General features: G+C 44.4%; 1 protein-coding gene across 9 annotated transcripts in view; it reads right to left on the minus strand.

The window, feature by feature from the left end:
• The window catches only part of LOC136842537 (uncharacterized), a 122,909-nt gene that overhangs the window by 67,259 nt on the left and 30,493 nt on the right, over window positions 1–25,157 (minus strand). For all 9 annotated transcript variants that reach the window (XR_010854258.1, XR_010854260.1, XR_010854259.1 and 6 more), the window contains exons 3-4: window positions 14,986–15,689; window positions 10,124–10,306 (exon numbers count right to left, since the gene is read on the minus strand). Coding sequence is in view for 6 of the 9 variants with exons in the window: in XM_067109965.1 (XP_066966066.1) it covers window positions 10,124–10,306; window positions 14,986–15,465 (663 nt within the window). In the remaining 3 variants the exon portion in view is untranslated. The remainder of the gene's footprint in view (window positions 1–10,123; window positions 10,307–14,985; window positions 15,690–25,157) is intronic.

Consider the following 25,157-nt stretch of genomic DNA (forward strand, 5'->3'; position numbering starts at 1 on the left):
CCCTACCCTCTTATCAAGGGCATGTAGCTCATTAACCCTCTTAGCCACTGCTAAAGCCATCAGAAAAAGTCTTCCTCGTCAGGTCTCTGAGAGAAGAGGATTCTAGAGGCTCCAAAGGTGGGCTTGAGAGCCATTTGAGGACTATATCCAAATTCCACACGAGTTCAGAACTCCTATCTTGCTTACAAGTACTGTATTTTACCAAGTCACTTATATCCCAGTTTGATGAAAGGTCTATTCCTCTGTGTTTAAAGACAGAATTCAACATGTATCTATATTCCTTCTATTCCTCTGTGTTTAAAGACAGAATTCAACATGTATCTATATCCCTTAATGGTTGAAGTAGCTAAACCTTTCAAGGATCTGAGGAAGAGCTAAAAATCTGCAATCTGAGCTACAGTCGTCTGAGAAGAGGATATACTTCTGTCTCAACACCAGCTCCGAAAGACTTTCCACTTAGATTAGTAGACTGCAGCAAAAGATCATCGCCTACATTTTGCAATAGCTTCTACAGCCTTCCTTGAAAAACCTTTCACTTTGACAAGTTCCCTGACAGTCTGAAGCCTGTCAGAGCAAGAGTGGATAAGCCCAGGTGAAAACGTTGAAAATGAGGTCTGAGAAGATTTCTCTTCTGAGGAAGAAGCCTTGGATAATCTACAAGTAGACTCAGAAGGTCCAGGAACCATTCCTTGTGTGGCCAATAGGGAGCCACTAGGGTCACTGAAGTGTTGCTGTGGGGGCTGAACTTCAACACTTCTCTTACCATGCTGAAGGGAGGAAAGGCGTAGACGTCGAGATCCAACCAATCTTGCAACATGGCATCCGTCACCCAAGCTTGCGAATCTGGCGTCAGGGAACAGTACAGAGGGAGAAGATGGTTTCTTGACGTTGCAAACAGGTCTACCAACGGTTTTACCCACAGCTTCCATAGGTTGGTGTACACCTGTGGACTGAGTTTCCACTCCATTGGTAGAACCTGTTTGCCGCGACTCAATTTGTCTGCAAGAACGTTCATTTTGCCCTGGATGAAGCGGGTCAGAACAGTGGTCCTGTTGTTCTGTGCCCATATAAGAAAGTCTTTGGCTGTTTTGCACAGTGAAAAAGAGTGGGTTCCTCCTTGGTTCCTGATGTAGGCGAGTGCAGTCATGCTGTCCGATTGGACCACAACTGTCCTATCAAAGGTCTCTGTAGCAAAGAACTGAAGGGCCAGTTGTATTGCCTTCAATTCTTTTACACTTATATGAAGGTCTCTTCCTGTCGTAGACCATAAACCTGACACTTCTAAGCCGTTGAGAAGGGCTCCCCAACCCAGATCCGATGCATCGGAGTACACCATTAGGTTGGGGTTCGCAGGGAACAGTGACATCCCTGTCACGAATCTGTCCTCTGCCAGCCACCACTGAAGGTCCTCCTTGATTTCGGGGGTGATTTCAAAGACGAATGAATCTGGAAATACTTTCCTCTGCCGGCTGGCTCTGAGGTAGAACTGTAGCAGTCTGATATGTAACCTACCCAGAGGAACAAACTTCTCTATTAAAGACAGTGTTCGTACAAGGCTTATCCAAGCGTTGGCCAAGCAGGACAGGTGAGAAATGAATTTTCGGACTTTCGAGATGCAACTGAGAATCCTTTGCTGGGACGGAAAAGCCCAAAAATTCAGAGAATCTATCACTATCCCCAAATGCAGAATCGACTGTGTGGGGCTAACTGCGACTTCTTGAAGTTTATCAGCAATCCTTAAGTGTTGTGCAAGTTGAAGAGTTTCTGAAGGTCCTCTGTGCACTGGACTTCTGAGGGGGAGCGAAGGCAAGACACATTGATCCCTATGAGGTGCAACCACTTTGCTCATGGAGCGAGAACCCAGGTAAAAATTTGAGGGGTTGTGGAGAGGCCAAAGCACAGGGCCCAAAACTGGAAGACCCTGTCCTGGAACACAAATCTCAGATACTTTCTGTAATCCTGGTGAACTGGAACGTGGAAGTATGCATCCTGCATATCTATCGTCACTATCCAGTCTTCCTGATGGATGGCTGACAGGACCGAGTGATTCATTTCCATCTTGAACTTCGTAGTTTGAATAGAGAGGTTCAGAGCACTGATGTCCAGGACAGGTCTCCATCCCCCCAATGATTTGGGAACTACGAAGAGGCGACTGTAAAATCCCTATGTGCTCGTGTCCTTGACTTCCTCCACTGCCTGCTTCTCGAGCAGAGCTGAAACTTCCCGAGACAGAGCCGAAAACCCCTCTGAGCCTACAGAGTAGGCTGTTAACTTGATGGGAGAGGTTACTAAGGGAGGTTTCTCCCTGAAGGGGATTGCATAGCCCTCCTTTAAGACTTTCAACACTCATGGATCTAGTCTTTTTGTCTCCCACCTGCTCCAAAAATGAAGGAGCCTTGCTCCCACTGGGACATGGAGGAAAGGTAATTCACTTGCGAGAGATTGGTTTGTTGGAAGGCTTTTTGCTAGGTCGTACTGGACGCAAATTGGCTCTCGGACGGGACTGGAAGCAACCTCTGCTTCCTCGAAAGGGTTGCTGAGCCAACAGAGAAAAAGTCCTGGTAGAAGGAACAAAAGCAGAAGAAGGACGTGTCGGGATCCTAGTCCTCTTGGCAGACTGAGCTAGCAAGTCTTGGGTGGATTTCTTCTGCAATTCACCTATCACTTGTTCTAAGTTTCTTGTGGAAACAAGCTGCTACTGTTTAAGGGAGCGGACAGCATGTAGGAACATTGAGGAATGACCCTCTTAGAAGAGAAAGAGCACCATAAATCTCGCTTCTTAAGAACACCGGTAGTAAAAATAGTGGCTAGCTCATGGGCACCATCCCTCACTGCTTGATCTGCGCAGTCCTGAACCCCAACCAATCCGAAGCAAAATTCTCTTGAAGCGATGAGCAGTCCTCGATCTTCTTTGCTAACGCTCCTATGGTCCAATCGAGGAAACGCAGAGCCTCGAAGACCTTAAAAATATCCTTCAGCAAATGGTCTAACTCCAACGATGTAAACAAAATCCTAGCCGACGTGAAGGCTGATCAACATGTAGTATCTATGAGACTGGAGAAGTCCCCTTGAGAGGAAGCAGAAACTCCCAAGGATGGAGCTTTAACAGTGGCATACAACAGATATTTCTGTTGTATCAGATGAGAAGGAGGTAGACAAAAGACCGCTTCACCCACATCCCTCTTCTCTAACAACCATACATCGATATGATCAAGTTCTTTCCTGGACGAGGAAGAAAGCACCATACATGGCAACCTAGTCACTCATGTCAGTTGTCACATCATAAACGCCGAACCTGGAGAAGATGGGGCAGCTGGAGAGAAGTCCGGATAGCACTCCAGGAAGAACCACAAAAGGAACCAAAATAGTTCGACATGGGAGTGTCGTCATCCACAGGTTCCTCCTGTGGAGGACTCAGGATCCGAGGGAACCTGAGTCACTGCAGCTGGCTTCTGTGATAGGTTCAAGATATTATCCAAACTGAGCTGGATAGGAGCTAAGGAAGGATCCTCAACCACAGGAAGACCAGCAATAGATACACCAGGAACAGAGTCCCACCTGTGGCACCAGACGAATACTGGCAGGTGGACAAACATCAACATTGGCACCCACTAACACTGGATGCTCGGTCCCTGGGCATCCACTCACGGACCAACTGGACACAACAAGATCACTAAAATTAACACCTCTAATAGACAGACCAGATGTCTGCAACTCGGAAACTGTGCACCCATTGGATGAGCGCTCAGCTGCTGGGCGCTCATATGATGGACGCTCGGACATTTGAGGCCCATAAACTGAATGTTCCAACAACACACGATCACTCTCAGGGGACTCAGACACTGGGCACCCACACCCAGCCACTAAATTCTTGGACTATGGGTGTTCGGACACTTATGTCCATACACTGGACTACCTAACACTTTCTTGGACACTTTGTGGCGCTTGGTGGACACCGAAAGGCAGCGAGAAGCTTGAGAAGACTCCCAAAAACTACAAGGAGGAGGACTACATGCCCTATCCAACGCTTGCTTATGAGCCAGGGGAACGTCTTCATCCGCTGAGGAGTAACACCTTTTCAATGGTCTTGAAAACATTAACAAAGCGCCGACTGCACTTTTGAGCCCCATTAAAGTCCAAGTCACTGGAAGATAATGCATGCACGTCAAAGCGGATGCCTTTCCAATGGCGATCCTCCAAGTCCTGGGATACGCGGACAACAGGCTCGGATGAGGCAGCGACTACTCGTGGGCAAACCCCACCAACCTCCCTTGGACTGCTGGTTTGCTTCCTCCCAGGTGAGCATCTTCCTCCCAGGTGAGCAAGGAGAGTTTAGCAGGGACCTTGGTCTAGGAGCATCGGTGGGACGAGTAGCCGGCCCCTCCATTGACACTGCACCTGACACTGCACTGATACTGTTAAATCTGTCCATGAGGGCACACACGAGTTCCCAATCTGGGAAACGGTGGTCATTAATAAATCAAATTTCTTATCAACACATGCTTCTAGGCTAGCAATGGCACCGGGATCAGAGGAATGAGAGCCTGGAATCGGAGTTACAGGGAAAGTCAGAGGACTTGAGATGGGGGAAAAAGCAGTCACAGGTGTTGCAGGACAGGTAACTCAGCCACATCAATCCCCGGAGACAAAACCTGACCAGCAGGAGCCTTCGCTTCAGCCCTAGCAGTAGCTTTCCTAAGTCTGTCATGTTATAACTTTTCTAAATATGCATTCAGTCTTCCACTTCCCCTTATCCCAGTCTTTACATTCATCACAGCAAAGTTCAGGAGAGCAAACTTGCTCCCTACACTAACTACAAACCTATTCTTACAGCCTTTACTACAGTACCTAATGCTAGAAAGGCTAGAATCTGACACAATTAGTCCAATCAAAAATAGTCAAAATTGGAAAAGTCACAAAAAAGAATCCTGAATTAGCTAAGCTAATTAACAGTAGCACACCACCAAAAAGAACAAAGTACTTCATCAAATGAAGAATAACAGCAAACATCCGGTGAACAACAACAAATTCAGAGCCACCAATGACCAAGTGTTCAGTCACTGACCAGCAGAAACGAATTGAGCTCTTCAGCTGTGTTGTACCTATCCTCCCCAAAAGTGGGCAGGGCAGTATGCCTACACCCAAAACAAGAGAGCGCTACCATGAATTTTGAATTTTGAGCTGCTGCGTAAAGTAGAAACTAATAGCTTTGTAATTATTTGGTAAGTTACATATATAAAAATGGTATGTAAAGTGTGATCTTGCTTTCACCCAGTTCAAACACGACTATGCACAGTTCATTTATGTCCTCCACAGACAAAAAAACCTAACCTATGCTCATCCTGTTGGAAGCAACAGAATTAGCCACAGAAAACTTGCTCCATCTGTATGCATTGGAACGTAAACCACTGGTTCAAATTCATCCACAAGGGAGCACGTAAATGTTGTGCCAAGACTCCAGCCAACATGTTCTTGAATTCTTCAACCAGTGACTCATCACTGTTGTTACAATCCATCTTTCATGGGATAAAGGAGGGGGTTTTGCTGGATAGTGCAACTACAAGTGCTTTGCCACCACTGCTGGTAAAAGAGAAGGATAACAATTCAGCCGGTACAGAAGTGGTTGTCTCAACCTTGCTGTGGATTAAGCCAACAGCACTCACCTTGCCCTCTAGAAAGAAAATGGATGGACAGGCTTAGTCCCTGTTGCACACCCTCAGATGACACATCCCTTGATCCCTGTATCCATGAGACTCAACACTTGACTTCAAATCATCATCCTTGTCACAATTCTGTTGTTCTCTCCACCTGAGCTACAAGATGAAGCTCTTATCCAGAGAATTCAACAGATCACTGCTCCACTTCAACCCCAGATCTGGTTTATGTTGTAGGAGATACAGTTATCCAGTAAACCACTCCACTGCCTTCAGCACAGTTCCCTACATTCAAGACGGAGCACCTCCTTGGCGGTTGCACTGTAGCAGCTTCTGCAATTGTCCCCACCTACAAGAAAACTTTTCCAAGAAGCGAAATGTCATTGACAACTCCACTGGATCATTTTCAAGTGAACTCTTCCACTGGTCAAGTAGCAGGGATCCATTCTCATGGGCACCTACTTGAGAGGCAGTTCTGACAGACTCCTTACATACTATGAAGGGGATTAAAAAAAAAAAAAACAGGAACTAGGAACAACCAATTATAGTAGGAGCACCAATGGGCACTATAGTACCAGCATCAATGGGCACTATAGTTGCAGCTTCAATGGGCACTATAGTAGCAGCATCAATGGGCACAAATATGCTAAGGCCAAACAATGCATGAGTTGCCAGCTTTCAAGTATGAGAATAAGCCGTGAGGGGAGTGCCTCCTAAGACAGCAGTCGGTGACAAAGAGAACAAGTAAAAAATGCACCGAAGTTTCTTTGGTGCAATCGAGCTTTCTGTAGAGCACATAACGCTGTATGAAACCCTCAGCCACGGTCCAAGAAACTCTCAGCTGCAGCCCATGAAACTTTCAGCCACAGCCCAGTGGTGGCCTGTTATTGGCACCTATAGCGATGCCAGACACATGATCATGGCTAACTTAACCTTAAATAAAATAAAAACTAGAGGTTAGAGGGCTGCAATTTGGTATGTTTGATGATTGGACGGTGCATGATCAACATGCCAATTTGCAGCCCTCTAGTCTCAGTAGTTTTTAAGATCTGAGGGCGGACGGACAGACAAAAAGCCATATCAATAGTTTTATTTTACAGAAAACTAACTAGGACCACCATGAGCTCCATTCTTACAGACTGAGCCTGAGGACTGTGGCACTAGACCCTCATCATGACAACTTCCAGCTCCTCCAGGGATTCCCCTCTAGCCAGGGATCAAACAGCTCCCTCATCTCTACACCAGAAAGCAATATCAGGGTCTGCAACAGTTTCTAGGGAACTGATGCATTCTTGAAATAGGAAAAGAAATGTGTGTGAGACAGAGTTCCTTCCACTTTCCCTTCGCCTCAACCTCTACAGCCTCAAGCCTGAGGGAGTGCTCAGCACCCACAAGGCAAAACCAAGCTCCAAGTAAGAGGGCAAGATTCACACCTCTCAATACTAAGTGGTAATGGTACCAGAATCAAATGAACCTTTGGGGATCTGAGGGTCTTACACGTCAAATCTTCCTTCAGGGAGGTACTAGACTGGGTCTGTAGCAACTGAGACTTGCAATGGCCCATCTAGCCATCCAAAAACTCAATGACCATGCTCCAACAAAAGGATAATGACAATGGTGAAAGCCTTCAACATGCCTTGGTGAAGCCACTTTATTAGAATCCTCAAGAAAATTGTAGGAAGGATGCAAGGCCAAGGAACTTCGTCCTATGGGCTCCCCCATTTGTTCTCCTTGCCAGACTAGGAGTAGAGGAGATTCTACAGGATACAGGATAGAGACAACTAGCTCAAGAACTACTTGATAGCAATAGACATGACTGTCATGAGAGTCCTGGCCACCTTCTCTCTTATAACAGATTCTCATTCCCTTCAAGAATTTCTATTGAAAATCAATCTCACTTCTGAACTGGAAGGAGTGGATTCTTCATGATACCAGCTCTCTCAGGATCAACAAGAACCCATATACAGAGGCCACTGCAAACTTAGGAGAATGATCTTTCTACCTCGTAGCCAACTTAATAATATACAAGAGGGATTCAGCCTTCAGGGACTTGTCCAACATACTCGCCCTGCCTGAGCTTCAAGGGTCTTGAACCCACTAGACCCCTTCTTCCAAGAAGACCTAGCATTAGAATAGGGGGAGAAGCTGACCAACATGACTAGAAGAGCAGTACTCTCTGAGACTCTCTCTCCATGGGACACTTTCAGCAGCAACAACTGTTGGTTCTTAATGGAGGAAGCCCCCCTTCTGAGCAAGGCCCTTTCAGCAAAAGAGCTGAAGTCCAGTCACCCCACACCAGCAGAGTAACACCTTCTAGACCAGCAGAGTAACACCTTCTAGCCAAGAAGTTCCTTCCTTTCCTATTTGTGCAACATACTCGGCCAGCTAGGAAAGTCTAGGATGAACTTTCACCATAACAGTGGAGCTTGAGCCTCCACTAAGTCCCCAGCAAGAGGCAACAACAGGATGTGAAACCAGTCCCTCCCCTCACCAGCTTCCTCCTTCAGTGGGAGGTTGTCTTCAGGAGTGGGAGGTCTGGCAGATCTTCCCATCAAGGCAAAACCCTGGGTACAAGAAGTTCTATAACAGGGTTATCACCTCTCTTAGCTAAGGACAATCCTTATTCACTCACTACTGTGTGTAGAATTTCCGTAACTCTGGATTTCTACAGTCAACTATTTGTAGTTCAGAAAGCCTCAGGAGGTTGAAAACCAGTGATAGACCTGGCATGGCTCATGTTCCTGAAACTAACTCTTCACAATGGAGTTGGCAGACTCAGTGAGAAGGTCCATCAAAATAGTAGACTTCTTGGCATCCCTGGGCCTCATGGACACAGTCCCACATCCCAATCCACCCAGCCTCCAGCCTCAGGTGGTCGGGAAAGATACACCAGGTCAGGATCCTAGCCTCTCAGGTCTTTACAAGGATCTTGACCCTTGTGACAGCCAGGAATCACAGGTTGGTCATATGCTTCAGCACTACCTAGATGACTGACCAGATCATCCTAACTTCTTCCTCCCAAGTCCTAACAGAGCCTGGTAACCTTATTGACTCTTTGCCATCACTTAGGCCTTCAGATAAATCTGGCAAAATTGAATCTGTCCCCTTCCACACAATAGAGAAAACAGTAAGGTCCTCAGGGCCAGGATTCACCAACCCAAAGTGCAATATGACCATTCTCAAAGACGCAAAGCAGTGGTAAATCGCAATATGACATCTGATATCCTTTGAGAAGTTAGCTCCCTTCTACAGATTCATCAGGGTTAAACCTCCCCAACTTCAACTTACAGGATCACAGAAGGCAGCTCCATGCCAAATGACATCCCAGTCCTAGTGATGGAAGAAGTGCTAAGAGACATCTGCTGGTGGATGGAAAGAGACAAAGAACACAGGGGTCATCCTGGTTCTGAACAAACATAGATTTCACTGGCCCAACACTTCAGACCTTCAGGTAAGGAGGCTTTGGATAGCACAGGAGCACTGGAGTCACAAACATCCTAGAGCTATGGGCAGTTTTCTATGGCCTCTAAACATTCACAATACCCTAAGGATGAATGTCAGAGTGATGACCAACAAAATAACCACTACAGCCAATCTGAAAAACCATGGGGAACTTACTCTGTATATCTGTACCACTTTACTGTGGACATCTTCACTCTGGCAGAGAGCCACGTCACTTTCATTCCAAGGTTCATTCAGGGGTCTTGAAATGTTATCATTGACTCCCTGAACATGAAACACCAGATACTCCTGGGTGGAGAGGTCTCTAAACTTTGCCATTTACTAAACTTTATCAAGCAGGTGGGATCACCCCATGGTGGACCTGTTGCAACATCTTGGAATCACAAGCTTACCCTGTACTGTTTCCCAGAGCCTGAAATAGTAGTTAGATGGACTAGGAATGCAAGCGTTTCCTCCCACCAGCTTGATACATCAGAACCTGGAAAAACTTGGAAACTCAAACCATATCCACATGATTTTTGTGGGCCTTCTGTAGCTAAGATTCTCACCCTTCTGTTGTGACACATTTTCAAATTAGTTTTTTAGTGACCTTTCACTCCAAAAACTACTTACAGGAAGCTAGCAAAACAATTACCTATGAAAAACTTATTAATCACTCACTACAAATGAAACTGGGAACGAAATCAGAAGATGAAAAGAGAATACAGCACCGAATGCAAAATGAAGGAAAATTAATTTGAAGAATCCCAAATGTCAAAGATAAGCTGGGAGCACTCTCACACTGAAATTCACAGTTGTGAAACAAGCAACAAAATAAACTGGGCAGTTACTACCAATCAATGGTTCACACGTGCATATGTGCTCAATAGTTCTTGGCAATTCTACTCGTGTCTTCAAGACTTTAGATGGCATGCATCTGGGGTCATTCAAACTACAAATAAAAAGCTCAGTATGACTTGATGGGTTTGCTATGAACTGAAAAAATGAACCATTAAATGTTTACTTACTTGAAGACAGTCAGCTTGTTGCTGGGAATTCCAGCTTTCAAAATCCTCAGCTATAATGAGTTCCTTTGTATCCTCTTCATCGTCCTTGAAACATGTGTCCTCCATATCAGTGACTAGGTCACTGCTATAACTTTCTACAGTGTCTGGCACTTCCTCTTTAATACCATTGGTCATTTCACAGTCCTGAAAACCAGTATCAATATTTATTGAAACATCAATTATCTCTCACGCCAAAAAATAATTGTTTTGACATCAAAACAAATTTTTCTGCAAGCCCATAAATCATAAAAAGCTTTACTCCTGTAAAATTAATTCAGTCATAATCTTGAAATCAGAAAGTTCAACTTCACATACATGACTTAGCTCCACTAAAGAACAAGAAGACACTCCCACTCCTCTGTGCCAATCTCCATCTGAAAGAGTAAGGGAAATGGAGAAGGGCCCTGAAAACTATGATTACTGGGTTTGTAGAAGAACAAATTTACTGTAAACCATCATTTGTTCTTATGAACTCATTAACAACCCCAATAATTATAAATACCCTGAACTGAAATTCACAAGGAGGACAAAGTAGGTGTAATTCTGTAGAGCTTAGTATGAATGGAATATAAAATTTAGGCTAAAGGTCATTCAGTGCTGAAAGGAAAATAGAATAAAAAGGTTTTAAAGGTACAGTATAACAGGAGGAAAACCTTGCAGATGCACTATGAAAAATTGTTGGGAGAGGGTGGAAATTTGACAGAATGAGGAGAATACGAATGGTACAGTGCAAGGAATAAAAGGGATTCCAGCTAGGGGCCAAAGGAAAGATGCGAAGAACCTCAAGTAATGCCTACAGTGCAGACCCTGATGTTTCCCAATGCAAGAAATCTAATTCCAGGTAGAAAACGGCCAGTGTAGCAGGCTACAACCTCTGAAATCAAGGGAGCTTCCATAAGTAATGAATATGCAATAAGTAATGAATATGCAGTAGAGACACAATAAAAAAAAATGGTACACTACTTAAGCAAAATAGGCATTATGTTGGGTACCTGAAGAAACACATTTCAAAGTGTGCCAAAGGTAGGTCCTCAACTTACGACAGGGGAATCCATTCCAGCACTGCACTGTAAGTTAATTTCCGCCGTAAGTCAGTATATCGCAGTTATCGGCGCTTTAACAGTGCCGTAACTTGATGCTGCATCAAGCTACAGCACTGTAAGTGCCATTAACTTGATGCCTATTTTGCCGTTAGTGCCATCAACGGCGCTTACGGTGTCACGACGGTGTTGTAACTTGATGCAATATCAAATTATGGCACTGCTGGAAAAACACCATCAGAATGAATCCGCCATAAGCCACCATAAGTTGGTGACACACTGTATGAGGTTGGTCTGATTTTTAAATTTAAGCTGTCAAGCTAATCACTGGGGCACTTTTGGCCACTCAGCAATGAAGGCAATGAAAAAAAGAGGTTGGAGCGCTTGGACAGCAAGTTAAAAGAGATCCAGAAAACAAAAACACCACAAAGATCTAAGAGTGTAGCAAGGGAGCCAGGCACAGGAGAGGTAGATTAAAAGTAGGAGGGCTAATAGCAGGAGGAAAAGCAGGAAGGGGGGAAGACGGAATAGCAGAGTTGTCTTCTAATCTAGGCTTAGCTAAGAGAAGCACGTTTCCTGGTGCTAGAGGCCGCATTCTTCTTCTTGTCACTAACTTCTCTACATGAGATTTAAGTACCTTCCACTTAAGCTCACTTAGTGCTGGGCGCTTGAGAGCAGGAGCTGGGTGCTCGGGAGCAGATGCCAGGCACTCAGGCAACATTACATTCAGCACTATTTCCTCCTTACTACATTACTGCACCCTACTCTTACTGTAAATTATATATCTCCTTACTACAAGAGTTATATGAAGATTTGATAAATCTGTTTTGCAACAGTAACAAAAACTATATGAACCTGAATCTGACAGAATAATGACAAAAGCTGCAAAACTGATCCTGAAAGCTATCAAAGCTTGGGGGCTACTCAAAATAAGCGATAATACTTCACCGAAATCCAGCCATACACTGAAAATCAGCAAACAAAAGCTGCAGCAAACCCCGATGTTAGTCAAGAGCAGGCCGAAACAGAATGAGGTTTTCTGCTAAAGCATTTCCAGTACTCCTGTTAACGGGCGGGGCTGGTCACCTACACTAAACTACCGAAGTGCTACAGCGATTTTTTAAATAAAGGATGACGCACGAGTTGAAACCATAGCTATGTAATTACTTGGTAAGTTACTTATGTGTAACTACAAATTATAGACAATATGATTATTTTCAGCATAAGCATTCTGACATACTGCAAACAAACACAAAAGCTTTAGATAACATGGAGTTACATAAATTGCACAGTAATCAGCAAGGCTAAAATTACCCAAACAATATTCAGCTAATGGAAGAACATTACAGATTCTCCAACACAAACAAAAAAAAACCTTTTCTCACTAAATCTGAAGAATAACAGACAACAGTTAATTGAGAAGAGACCAAATAAAAGGGAAGGAAAGTATAGGACAGAAAGTAAGGAAAGTACAGGACAGAAAGTAATGCAATTGAGGCCAAAAAGATAATGCAATAACCCTTTAGTACCACCTACAGTGCAATTTGCCAGGTAAATCAAACTGTAAACAGTAACCCCCTACAGGTGGGATAAATTGTAAATCATGAAAATTTATAGCTACAAATCGCTAATAAATAAATAATTGAAACTATTCATAATTGTTGATAAAAGTAAAAAAAAAATTACTACAAACATCTTCACAAGTGATTAGCAGAAGAAAGATATGATGCTTCACAAGTGATAAGCAGAAGAAAGATATGATACTGTCTTCCATTAGAGCAAACCCAAAGGGCTCCATCAAGCTACTACTAACTATAATCATTAGCTTCTACAAGTTCTGACAATATTCAAAACCAATAATTTAAGAAACAAAATATGATTTTTTCATAAAGTACAGACAGAACCAATAGTTTCAGACACCTAAACAGCAAAGGGTATGTTAGAACTAGCATTTAACCCTTTAACGCCAAAGCCCTATTTACAAAAACGTCTCCCGTATGCCGGCGGCGTTCGGTGAGTTAAGCTTGAAGCGGAAAAAGTTTTTTTAAAAATCACAGCACGCTTAGTTTTTAAGATTAAGAGTTCATTTTTGGCTCATTTTTTTTTCTCACTGCCTGAAGTTTAGTATGCAACCATCAGAAATGAAAAAAAATATCATTATCATATATAAATATTGGAATATATGACAGCAAAAAAAAAAACTCGTATATAATTGTATACAAATCGCTGTAAGCAAAACGGTTAAAGCTAATGAGTTAATTTTTTTTAGTTGTATTGTACACTAAATTGCAATGATTTTGGTATATAACAAATTTTAAAACGATCAAAGCAACACAGAGAAAATATTATCACAAAATGATGCATGAATTCGTAACGCTGGACGTGAAAAAATGTTTTTCAAAAATTCACCATAAATCGAAATATTGTGCTAGAGACTTCCCGTTTGTTGAAAATGAAGCTAATTGATTGAATATTACTAGACTGTAAGAGTTTTAGCTTACAATTGCGTTTTTTGACCATTTCGGTCGAGTTAAAGTTGACCGAAGGTTGAAATTTTGGCAGTTATCGTGATTTATGTGAAAATATTTCAAAACTGATAAAAGCTACAACCATGAGCTATTTTCTGTTGTATTCTACATGAAATTGCGCACATTTTCATATATAAAAGTTTATGTAACGACTAATGTAAAACGATGCAAACATTACGACAACATGACGAAAGAATTTCCGAGATGTTCGCCGAGTTACACACAAGAGACATAAGGAAAAAAATTTTTTTTCAGAAATTCACCATAAATCGAAATATTGTGCTAGAGACTTCCAGTTTGTTGCAAAATGAAGGTACATGATTGAATATTACTAGAATGTAAGAGTTTTAGCTTATAATTGCGTTTTTGACCATTTCGGTCGAGTTAAAGTTGACTTGAAGCTTGAAATTTTGGCAGTTATCGTGATTTATATGAAAATATTTCAAAACTGATAAAAGCTACAACCATGAGTTATTTTCTGTTGTATTCTACATGAAATTGCGCACATTTCCATATGTAAAACTTTATGTAACGACTAATATAAAACAGTGCAAACATTACGACAACGTGATTTGAAAGAATTTCTGGCGTGGACGTAAGGAAAAAGTTTTTCAAAATTCATCATAAATCGAAATATTGTGCTAGAGACTTCCAATTGGTTGCAAAATGAAGGTAAATGGTTGAATATTACTAGATCGTAAGAGTTTTAGCTTAAAATTGCGTTTTTACCATTTCGGTCGAGTCAAAGTTGACCAAAGGTTGAAATTTTGGCAGTAATCGTGGTTTATATGAAAATATTTCCAAACTGATAAAAGCTACAACCATGGGTTGTATTTGGCTGTATAGTACATGAAATTGCGCACATTTCCATATATAAAACTTTATGTAACGGCTAATATAGAACAGTGCAAAAATTAAGACAAAATGACGAAAGAATTTATGAAATTTTCGCCGAGTTACCGCCGTGCGTAAGAAAAAGTTTTTTCAAAAATTCACCATAAATCGAAATATTGTGCTAGAGACTTCCAATTTGTTGCAAAATGAAGGTACATGATTGAATATTACTAGAATGTAAGAGTTTTAGCTTACAATTGCGTTTTCGACCATTTCGGTCGAGTCAAAGTTGACCGAAGGTTGAAATTTTTGTAGTCGACGTGACGGCGTCCACTCGGCACCCAACAGACAATTTTAGTCGACGTATGATACATCCAATAGGCGTTTAAGGGTTAATATAAAAATTCAAAATTGTACTTACTGTCTCAACAGAATTAGGCATGCTATGACTAGTAGGTATTGGTTCATTTTCTTCTTTTATCTTTTCATGCTGTACGTTCAAGCCAGTGGAACATGGTTTTTCATCATCTTTTTGTTCAAAGAGAGACTGGTCTCTGCTTGGGTCAATCCTACCTAGCACAAAACCCTTTTTTTCAATTTCAAGAGGTTCTTTCCTTGGATTGTTCAAATGCTTCTGTTCACTAACTTTCTCGCTACTGCAATCAACTTGACCTGGATTCTGCCTGAAAGCGGTAGGATGATGTTTGGGAATGTCATGACCAGACTTTCCTAATGACTGAGCTTTAGGGTGCAAAAGAGGAGGATGACTTGAAAATCTTTGGTAGGATGAAACATTTTCTGAAGTAATACTACACTGGCTTTGCTTTTTGCAGCCATCTGTCACTGAAGATAAACTAGGAACAGCAAGACCTTTTATTTTCAAAGATTCTGCAACCTTCATGAACTCTGGTAAGTCATGCTGAGGCACTCTTGCTTCCCTGAGTACATATAGAGTAAAAGGTTTTCAACCTGAGATGGACCAACATCCTGCAGAACTACGACAGGGTTCTGATGATGTGTGGACGCAAACAAGGAGGAAAAGAAATCACTACACGCAGACAAAATCACTTGATGAACAGGGAAGATTTTTCTATCACAGGCAACAGTTGCATCACAAAAAAGACCCTGGAAAAAGAGATACAATTAATATTTTCCTGTATATATACAGTATATTTTACACTACCTAAACCTTACTTTTACTGAAGGGTTACTGTAAGTAATATTGATACTGAGCTTTTAGAAGTATATGCACTAAAAGGAAAGTAAAAAAAATTTGATGCTTCATAAAAAAAAGCTTATTTTAACACAGAAATTAGCCAGTGCTGAATTTCTACTTGATCAGAGCAGATATCAGGAGTGTTTTCCTGTTCACCATAAGACACCTTCAGCAAAGAGTGTCCCTCCTCACTCAAAGCCCTCTACCAGAATAACCTTTTCTGTAAACAGCGCCTTTCCTCACTCTACCTTTGCAAAATGAAGTAATTATTTCTCAGAAGAGGCTGGAAGGGCAGCAATCCCAGTAAAATAAGAGATTGCCATTTTTTAAATGAAAATTGTCATTTTTATAATAAAAAGTTTTATATATACTTACCAAATAATTACATAGTTATAGTTTCCTCTCGTATGGCAGCTTAAATTAAAAAAATTCACAGATAATGCTTCAAAGTTTAGTGCAGGTGACTGGTCCCGACCACTAACAGGAATACAGGCAGTCCCCAGTTAGCGGTGGGGTTCCATTCTAACAGCATGACGATCAGCGAAAATCGCCGATAACCGAAAATCATCTATTTTTGGCGCTTACTGGCAGCGATAACTGGGTATCAGCGCCGATAACCAGAGATCACCACCCCTGTTAGATACGTATCAGCACCAATAAGCGGAAATCTGCAATTTTCGGTGCCAAAAATCACCAGTTTTCATTGCTAGATAAGCGCCGTAAAACCAGATCACCAATAACCGAGCCCGCCGATAACGGGGACAGCCTGTACCAGGAACTACTTAGCAGACAACCTCATTCTGTTTATGCCATGTGTCCATTGGGGGGGAGGAGGGAGGGCTCTGATCATGTACAGTAAACACCCCGTATTCGCAGGGGATGCGTACCACTCCCCCCTGCCGCAGAATAGCTAAAATCCGCGAATACTTAAAACCCTTCAAAAAACACTTAAAACTGACTATTTTGATAGTTGAAACACAAAAAAAAAACTCTAAAAATGCTTATACAGGTATTATCCTACTTACAATGGGGTTAGGTTCCAAAAAACCCATCGTTTGTTGGAAAAAACATATCTCAAATATGGCAGCCTAGCCTACATTACAAAGTATACTCTATACATATACGGTATAGTAATTATTATCAGCTACTTCTAGAAGTTCCTGCAGATTGACTTATGATAATTCAATAGAAAGAGAAACTGAATAACAAACAAGAATTAGCTTAGCCTACACTATGGTATATCATATACATATACAGTACCCAAGCCTACATTATACTGTATTCTATATCCACACATTAATATCGTATTATACAAACATCAACATAAAGAATATGTATCTTTTCCATGGGACTTTTAAAATGTTATGCTTTACTTCACTGTAGCCAATAATGTAGTATATATTCTTATATTGCATTTGTATTATAAATTGCGATCATAGCAATCAATGTTTTGGTTTGCAAATCGATTACGGTAAGTCTATTTTGCCATACTTAACCGAGTTTAGAGCGTTTTTCTTGCTTCCAGTTAGCGTAAATGAATCTCTAGATGCTTTATTTACATGGGACAATGTTATTTTTCGTTAAATGAAGTGTTTATAAATCAAAATATAACTTACATAAGTCTCTTGGTGAAATTAATTTATTTTTTTCGTTAATATATGATGTTGGCCGTTTGAGGGCATGTTTGTTTTGTGTAAAAAAATCAAGATTCCATTCGTTATTTTCATTTGATCTCATAATAATACGAGCTTTACGTACTTACTGTTTACCGACGTTAAAACAGCAATAATATGTGTAATTTCATGCCTAGTTTTGAATAAAATACTTTCTCTCCAATTTTATTTAAGGCTGAGTTTCATCCATCTGCCGATGCACGATAATATAGTCATTAGCAGCTTGAACATTGTTTTCTCAGCTTCAGCTACAACTTGCAGCTTAAATTTAGCAGAATATTTCCTTGCCAATCTTTTATCCAGAGCAAATAAGGGTACAGTATACTGTAATATAAAAATATATCAGTCATATTCTACTTAATGTCATTTGTAACATAACTACGGTAATTGTTTACTACCGTACGATGGTTGGAGTACAAGCAAAACAGCTGTTGTTATCCGATTTGATTATAAGCAAAACAATAGCTTCTCATTCGGTTGTGTATGGCTGTATGCATTTATGCAAGAGTATAACGTTACTAACAATACTTTTACCATTCTCTTTTACTTTTCTAACCAGAAGGTGGGATAAAGAGGTAGAGGAAAAGAAGTAATTTGGTCTCTCTCGCTGCCTGACTGTACGCTGCTGCCTGTGCCAGCACAAAATTTAAAAATATTTTATAAATATTGTCATATCAGTATTAATTGCTTAACCTATTCCAAAATAGAATTATTGTAAGGTGAATTATCGTAACTCGAATACTATCTGGGTACCTGAGTATTTTAATAGTTTTAATACAAAAAGTGCATTTAGTCATGAAAATGATAAGAAAATACAGTAATTAGTGAATATTTCTCAGTGAAAAATTTGTAAAGTCCCCGCTCAACGCATTCTCTATAATGAACATCCCGTTTTCTGCAGTGCCTTCACATTGACCTGGGGTCAGCGAAAACAAATGCTACCACCATATTTGTAAATTATGTATTTTACTGTCTTTCCTAACGATCATGCTTTATGTACATGTAACGAAGTATTTTTGTAACACATCAGACATTATTAATCACTATGTTTTCTGTATGAAACTGTCCTGTTTTTGCGGAGAAATAGCTTGACCTCAGGTCACCTGTAAATCTTTGTACCCGCGGTCTCTCTGAAGTACACAGACATCCGCACGCCACTTTATAAGCGGCTCGCTTCATCAATAAACCGGCAGTACTTGTCTTCCTGCTCATTATTTTGCACCTCTCTCACAGCGGTGACCCCCGGAATGGTTCCCGGAAGCCATTAACGGACCCAAACAGCGACTAAGTCTTGGCCCGATGAACCTTACCCATGCCCCTAACAGACTAACTATGGCGCTCTAACAAAGCGTTCGGGCGTTTACCGACCCTTGTCGGCAGGTCACCAGCATCATTAGCGGACCCATACAGCACGCTCCCCAGCGTGTTTTGACGCGAGTATTCCCTCACACTCCTAGTGAGAGCGCGAAACGAGCATGGATGCGGACATTCCCAACCACGTACAAATTACCGCGAACCTCTCGGAGGCAGACACCTCCCTCTCGCAACCCCCTCCTGCGCCGCACCTCCACGCCGGTACCTGCACCCCACACAATGAAACCCCCAACAGACCAACCAAAGTCTGCCGCCATTTACCAGGGAAAACACAGCGCCCTGGTTTTACAGGGTTGAGAGGCAGTTCAGGGTAGCAGGACTAACAGAAGAGGTGTTGAAGGCCGACATCGCCATCAACGCCCTCCCGGACAAGATATACAGGAAGGTTGTCCCGTGGTTATTGACGATGTCGGCCCCGCCACCTTCCAAGAACTAAAATCCACTCTCGTCGAGACCTGCTCCCTGCCAGTCACCGAGAGAGCTGCCCGCGCCCTCGACCTCGCCCTCAACCCCCGGCAGGAGGGAAGCCTCTTGGAGACATGGCATGCCCTCCAGGACCTCCTCCTCCTCCTCCCCGAAACTGACAGCAACGGCAGGCGCAAAGAAATCAGCCTGTCGAGGGAGATCTTCCTGCGGCAGCTACTGCCGGAGGTCCATGGACAGATCGCGGACGCATGTACCCTGCCGACCGAGGTCCTGATCAGGGTAGTGCAGCAGCTGACAGATTCCACGAAGGCAGCCAAGTGGGTGACCACGCCTGCACACTCCGCCAACTGCCTCCTACCGGAGGACCCCACCACGGAGCCCGTCAACGTCGTCGAACAGAAAAGGCTGTCCCACTAGCAGAAGAGGGAGGGGCTGGGGCTTTGCTATTACCACCGGAGGTTTGGGAGAGCTGCCCAGAGATGTGAAGCCCCCTGCCCTTTCTTCCCTTCAAAAAACAAAGGAGGCCGCCTTGGCAACAGCAGCAGAAACACCCAGGTGCCCCTTACCAGTAGGGTTCTACGTCTGCGACACCATCTCCGGCAGGATGATGTTGATCAACACGGGAGCCGTGCGTTCAGTGTTCCCGCATTCAGGAGAGGACCGCAGATGCCCACCAACCCCGACTGCCTCCCTGACAGCCGCGAACGAGTCCCCCATCCTCTCCTACTGCACCAAGCTCCTGTTGATCTCCATCCTTGGCTGGAGGTACAGCTGGGAATTCATCATCGCCGACGTCAGGACCCCACTCCTAGGGGCGGACTTCCTCGCCCACTTCAGAATGACAGTTGACGTCAGGCACAAACGCCTGCTGGACACCGACCCCTACCAATCCCTGCCCTTGTCGCTGGGCCCCAAGGAGCCCGCCATCTGTTCCATCGCGCCCCACCAATACGGTTCTCTCCTGAAGGAGTTCCCGGAGGTCTTCAAACCTGAGCTCCGCCAGATGCCCGGGGCTCCTGCAAAACACGGGATATACTGTACCACTAAATCAAAATGAAGGGCCCCCGACGCACGCAAAGTTCTGATGGCTTTCCCCGCAGCGCCTTCAGGAGGCCAAAAAGGCCTTCGCTGAGATGGAGAGAATGGGCATATGCAGGAAGGCTCCCAGCCCATGGGCATCCCCCCTTCACATGATGCAGAAAGCAAACGGCACCCGGAGGCCCTGTGACGACTACAGGCGGCTGAACCTTGCAACAGAGCCCGACCACTACCCCCTGCCAAACATGCAGGACCTGACGGCCTCTTTCCATGGGGCCAAATATTCTCAAAAATGGATCTCTTAAAATCATATTTTCTGGTACCAGTAGCGCCGGAGGACATCCCCAAACCCGCCATCGTCACGCCCTTCAGGTCCTATGTCTTTGCTTTCTCCACCTTCAGCCTGAGGAACGCAGGCATGACCTTCCAGAGGATGATGGACAGCATCCTGGGGGACCTAGACTTCTGCGTGTCTGCTACGTCGACGATATCCTTATCTTTTCCAGATCTCGGGAGGAACACCTGCAGCACATCCGGAAGGTCCTGCAGCGCCTGCAGGAAAATGGCCTTGTCGTCAGGTTCGACAAGTGTACTTTCGGAGTCAAAAAAGTGGAATTCCTGGGCCACAAGATATCCCCCGAGGGCGTCCGCCCAATGTCGTCGAAGGTCGAAGCCGTCAAAAAGTTCCCCACCCCTACCTCCATCACGGCCATACAAGAATTCCTCGGGATGGTCAACTACTACAGAAGATTCATCCCGGGAATCACTCACACCATGGGCCCCTGACGGAGGTCCTCAAGGGACGTCCAAAATCCTTAGTGTGGGGCCCCGACCAGCAGAAGGCCTTCCTCCTGACGAAGGCCACCCTCTCCAAAGCAACATCTCTCGCCCACCAAAAACCCAACACTCCCCTCTAGCTGATGACGGACACCAGCGACGTCGCCTGCGGAGCTGTCCTGGAACAAGTCATCAGGGGGACCCCTCAGCCCATCGCCTTCTTCAGCAGGAGGCTTAGCCCCACCGAGTCCCACTACTGCACATTTGACTGGGAACTCTTTGCAGCATACCAGGCGGTACAGCACTTCAAGTTCCCCCTGGAGAGAACGCCCTTCACAATCTGGACTGACCACCAGCCGCTGGTCCACGCCTTCACGAAGTTGGGAGATGCATGGTCCTCCAGGCAGCAGCGGCACCTCGCGGAATTGACCCGCACCATCAAATATCTCCCCAGCAGGTAGAACCCAGTAGCTGACGCCCTCTCGAGGATCGAGATCGACTCAGTGCAGCTCAGGATCGACGCGAGGACCTCGCCCGTGAGCAGGCTGCCGACCCGAGACCCCACCTACCCATACAGCCGTCACGCCGCTGGAGTGGAAGGACGTGCCCTTCGGCTCAAGAGGATCGACATTACTGAGTGACGTTAGCACCGACGCCCGGCCCCTGGTGCCCATCTCCAGACATCGGCGGGTCTTCGACGTCATCCACGGCCTATCCCACCCCTCCGGAAGGACAACAGCCAGACTGCTGATGGAGAAGTTCGTCTGGCATGGCATACGGAAGGATGCAACGGCCTGGGTAGGGCAGTGTATGCAGTGTCAAGCCAGCAAAGTAGAACGGCACACCGAATCTGGCGTGGGCGAGTTTCCCAGCCAAAGAGACACTTCGGGCACATCCACGTTGATGTAGTGGGTTCTCTTCCCCCATCAGGAGGAGCCAGATACCTTCTAACAGTCGTCAACCGCTCCACCAGGTGGCCTGAAGCTACGCCCATGGAAGAAGCCACCTCCAGTGCGTGCACGGAAGCCCTCCTCTCCAGCTGGATCAGCAGGTTCGGTGTCCCAGACCACATAACAACAGGCAGAGAACCCGCTTTCCTGTCCGAGCTGTGGACCGCCGTGGCACGCCCAACGGGGACCACTCACCACAGCACCACCGCCTACAACCTCGCAGCGAATGGAATGGTGGAAAGGTTCCACAGGTCTCTAAAGGTGTCCCTCATGGCTCGTTGCTCCTCCGAGAATTGGAAATACCAGCTGCCCTGGGTCCTCCTCTGGTTAAGAACCACGCCCAGAGCCAACGGTGGCCCCTCCTCAGAGGAAAAAGTCTACGGGGAGACCCTGGTATTCCCAGGGGAGCTCGTCGCAGAGGACAGGGACGACATAGGGACGCAGAGGCTCCGTGACAGGATTGGAAAGTTCGTCCCTGCCAAAGGACATTCACCAACAGGGCATCCCCCCTCCATGCCAACCGGGCTACCCTCTGCCACCCACGTCTTCATCAGGAACGATGCCGTACATCCACTCTTAACCAGACCCTACAGAGGACCTTTCCTTGTACTGGAAAGAAACAAGAAGGCATTCCAAGTAGCCATCCACGGGCGGGAAGACTGGATATCCATAGATCGTCTCAAACCCGCTTCCTGGAGGAGGACATCGGAGGCGGTCCCCAAAGCCTCCCACAGGGTGTGGCACCCCTCGGACAACCCTGCGTGCAGGAAAAAAGGCGTGGGCGTCCCCGGACAACCCAGAAACCAGACAAGAAAGCACCCCAACAAACTGCTCCAGAGGGCGCCGAGGAAGGTGACCACCCTCTCCAGTTGACATCCAGGAAGTGAGGCCCCCTTCATCACCCCAGTAGATACCTACTTTGATCAGACGTTACCTCCGTCTTGGGGGGGGAGAGTATTGTAAAGTCTCCGCTCAACGCATTCTCTATAATGAACATCCCGTTTCCTGTGGTGCCTTCACATTGACCTGGGGTCAGCAAAAACACATGCTACCACCATATTTGTAAATTATATATTTTATTGTCTTTCCGAATGATCATGCTTTGTGTACATTTAACGAAGTATTTTTGTAACACATCATTATTAATCACTATGTTTTCTGTATGAACCTGTCCTGTTTTTGTGGAGAAATAGTTTGACCTCAGGTCACCTGTAAATCTTTGTCCCTGCGGTCTCTCTGGCACGCAGATGTCCAGACGCCGCTTTATGTTTACTCGCTTCATCAATAAACCAGCAGTACTTGTCTTCCTGCTTATTATTTTGCACCCCTCTCACAAATTCCGCAAATTGGCAAATTTTCCGCAAACAATGTGCATATATGTTCCATAGAAAAATCCACGAGTCGGTGAGTCCACAAATCATGAGAAAGTGAATACAGGGGCTTACTGTACAGTAATTACTTGGTAAGTATATACAGTATAAAAGTTTTTATTTTATTATATAAATCATTTTTATACTAGTAACTTATAAAACTTATTTTATTATATGTCATTTTTATATACTGTGAGTAACTTACCAAGTAATTACAAAGCTGATTCCCACATTGACAGGAGGTGGGATACATGGGAATATTCTACTCGAAAACATTAAGTCATGTACTGAATTTGAAATAGAAAAGTTGCTAGCATTGAATACAATGCTCATAGCAAAGAGAGCCTGCAGTAGAAAATTGCCTGGCAGTAAAGCCGTGGAGCACCTCTACCTAAGTGAGAGCCTTGCAGCCAAGAAGTAGTCCAATGGCTAGCAAAGCATAATTGGAAGTTTTGCAGCGAAGGAGCTAACCGAAGGCAAGCAAAACTTCAAGAGGTGCCCTTGCCCTGGGCACAGTACCACAATAAAAAACAACCAGATAACACTGTCACCTGCATTGAAATAAAGACCACGACCTGTCCACTGAGAGTGGTGGGTGCTCCAGGTACACTGTACTCCCAGCTCTCACAGAATGCCGCACATTGCTACAAAGTGAAGAGATAGGAGAAAATCCTATGCTTCCTTCCACGATGCCAAGCCAGTTACTAATAATCACAAGGTACTGTAAAAAATTTTAACACTGTTTAAACTTTTCTGAAGGGTGGGAAGCGAAAATCGATTACACTTCCAGCAGGTCGATTGTAGGATGGACGTAAGGGGTGTATATGCATAAAGGCTAATGAGGTAGAAGTTGTTCTGGCGTCTTTAGTTTTCACTTAAAAGTAGGCCCAATGCTCTCCTGAAACTAAGAATGGTCTCGCAGACCAAGTCTATTCATGAAGAAGAACAATGCGTTCTTACACAAAGGGTGAAAAAGGGTCCTTGTCAGAACACTAAAGGTTATGAATAGCCCCCTGTGCTTCCAATCCTGTTCAGATAACACCTGAAAACTCTAACAAAATAGAGAGCTTCCTACTCTTCCCCAGAGCCAAGGCTGTGGGGAGATTTGGTGCCAGACAATCGGAAGCTGGTGCTGGGTGTACTGAGCTGTCGCCAGGATGTAGGTGGCACCAGATAACTAATCGGTCAGGAGCTGACAGGCACTCCTAGGAACTCAGGGCAGAGTTGGTGCCAGGCTGTAGCTGGCGCCAGGCAAGCTGGAAGTCAGACGAGGTAAAGGCTCGGGCTGGAGAGTGCTCCTGGAAGCCCGGAGCACTGTCCCTGGCTGTCAAGACCGTCTTCCCTTCCATTAAGTTCTTGAGAGAGAGAACGGTTCCAGGTCATGGAAGGGTCCTTATTCTAGGTTAAAAAACCCCAGGGTACCGAGCAAACCGCATTACTGAGTCAGATGTACCTCGATACCCGTAAAAAGGAGGAACATGAGATATTCTATATCCTCTCCAATAAAAAAGGCAATGCTGCCATTGAGTCATAAGTGTCTCAGAAAAATTAGTCTAACACATTCAATTCGGAACATCGTTCACTTAGATTGGTAGACAGAGCTAGAAGATGACACCTGCATCTTTCAAATGTCTCTTGTAGCACCTCTGAAAAAAACCCTCCTTCCTGACAAGTACCCAGACAGCCTAAAGCCTGTCCGTGTAAGAGCATACCACTCTTGGTGGTGTCTCTTGAAGTGAGGTTGTTTGAGAAGAAACGAGTAGTGGAAG

The sequence above is a fragment of the Macrobrachium rosenbergii genome, chromosome 10 (assembly GCF_040412425.1).
Source record: "Macrobrachium rosenbergii isolate ZJJX-2024 chromosome 10, ASM4041242v1, whole genome shotgun sequence".
Lineage (NCBI taxonomy): Eukaryota > Metazoa > Arthropoda > Malacostraca > Decapoda > Palaemonidae > Macrobrachium > Macrobrachium rosenbergii.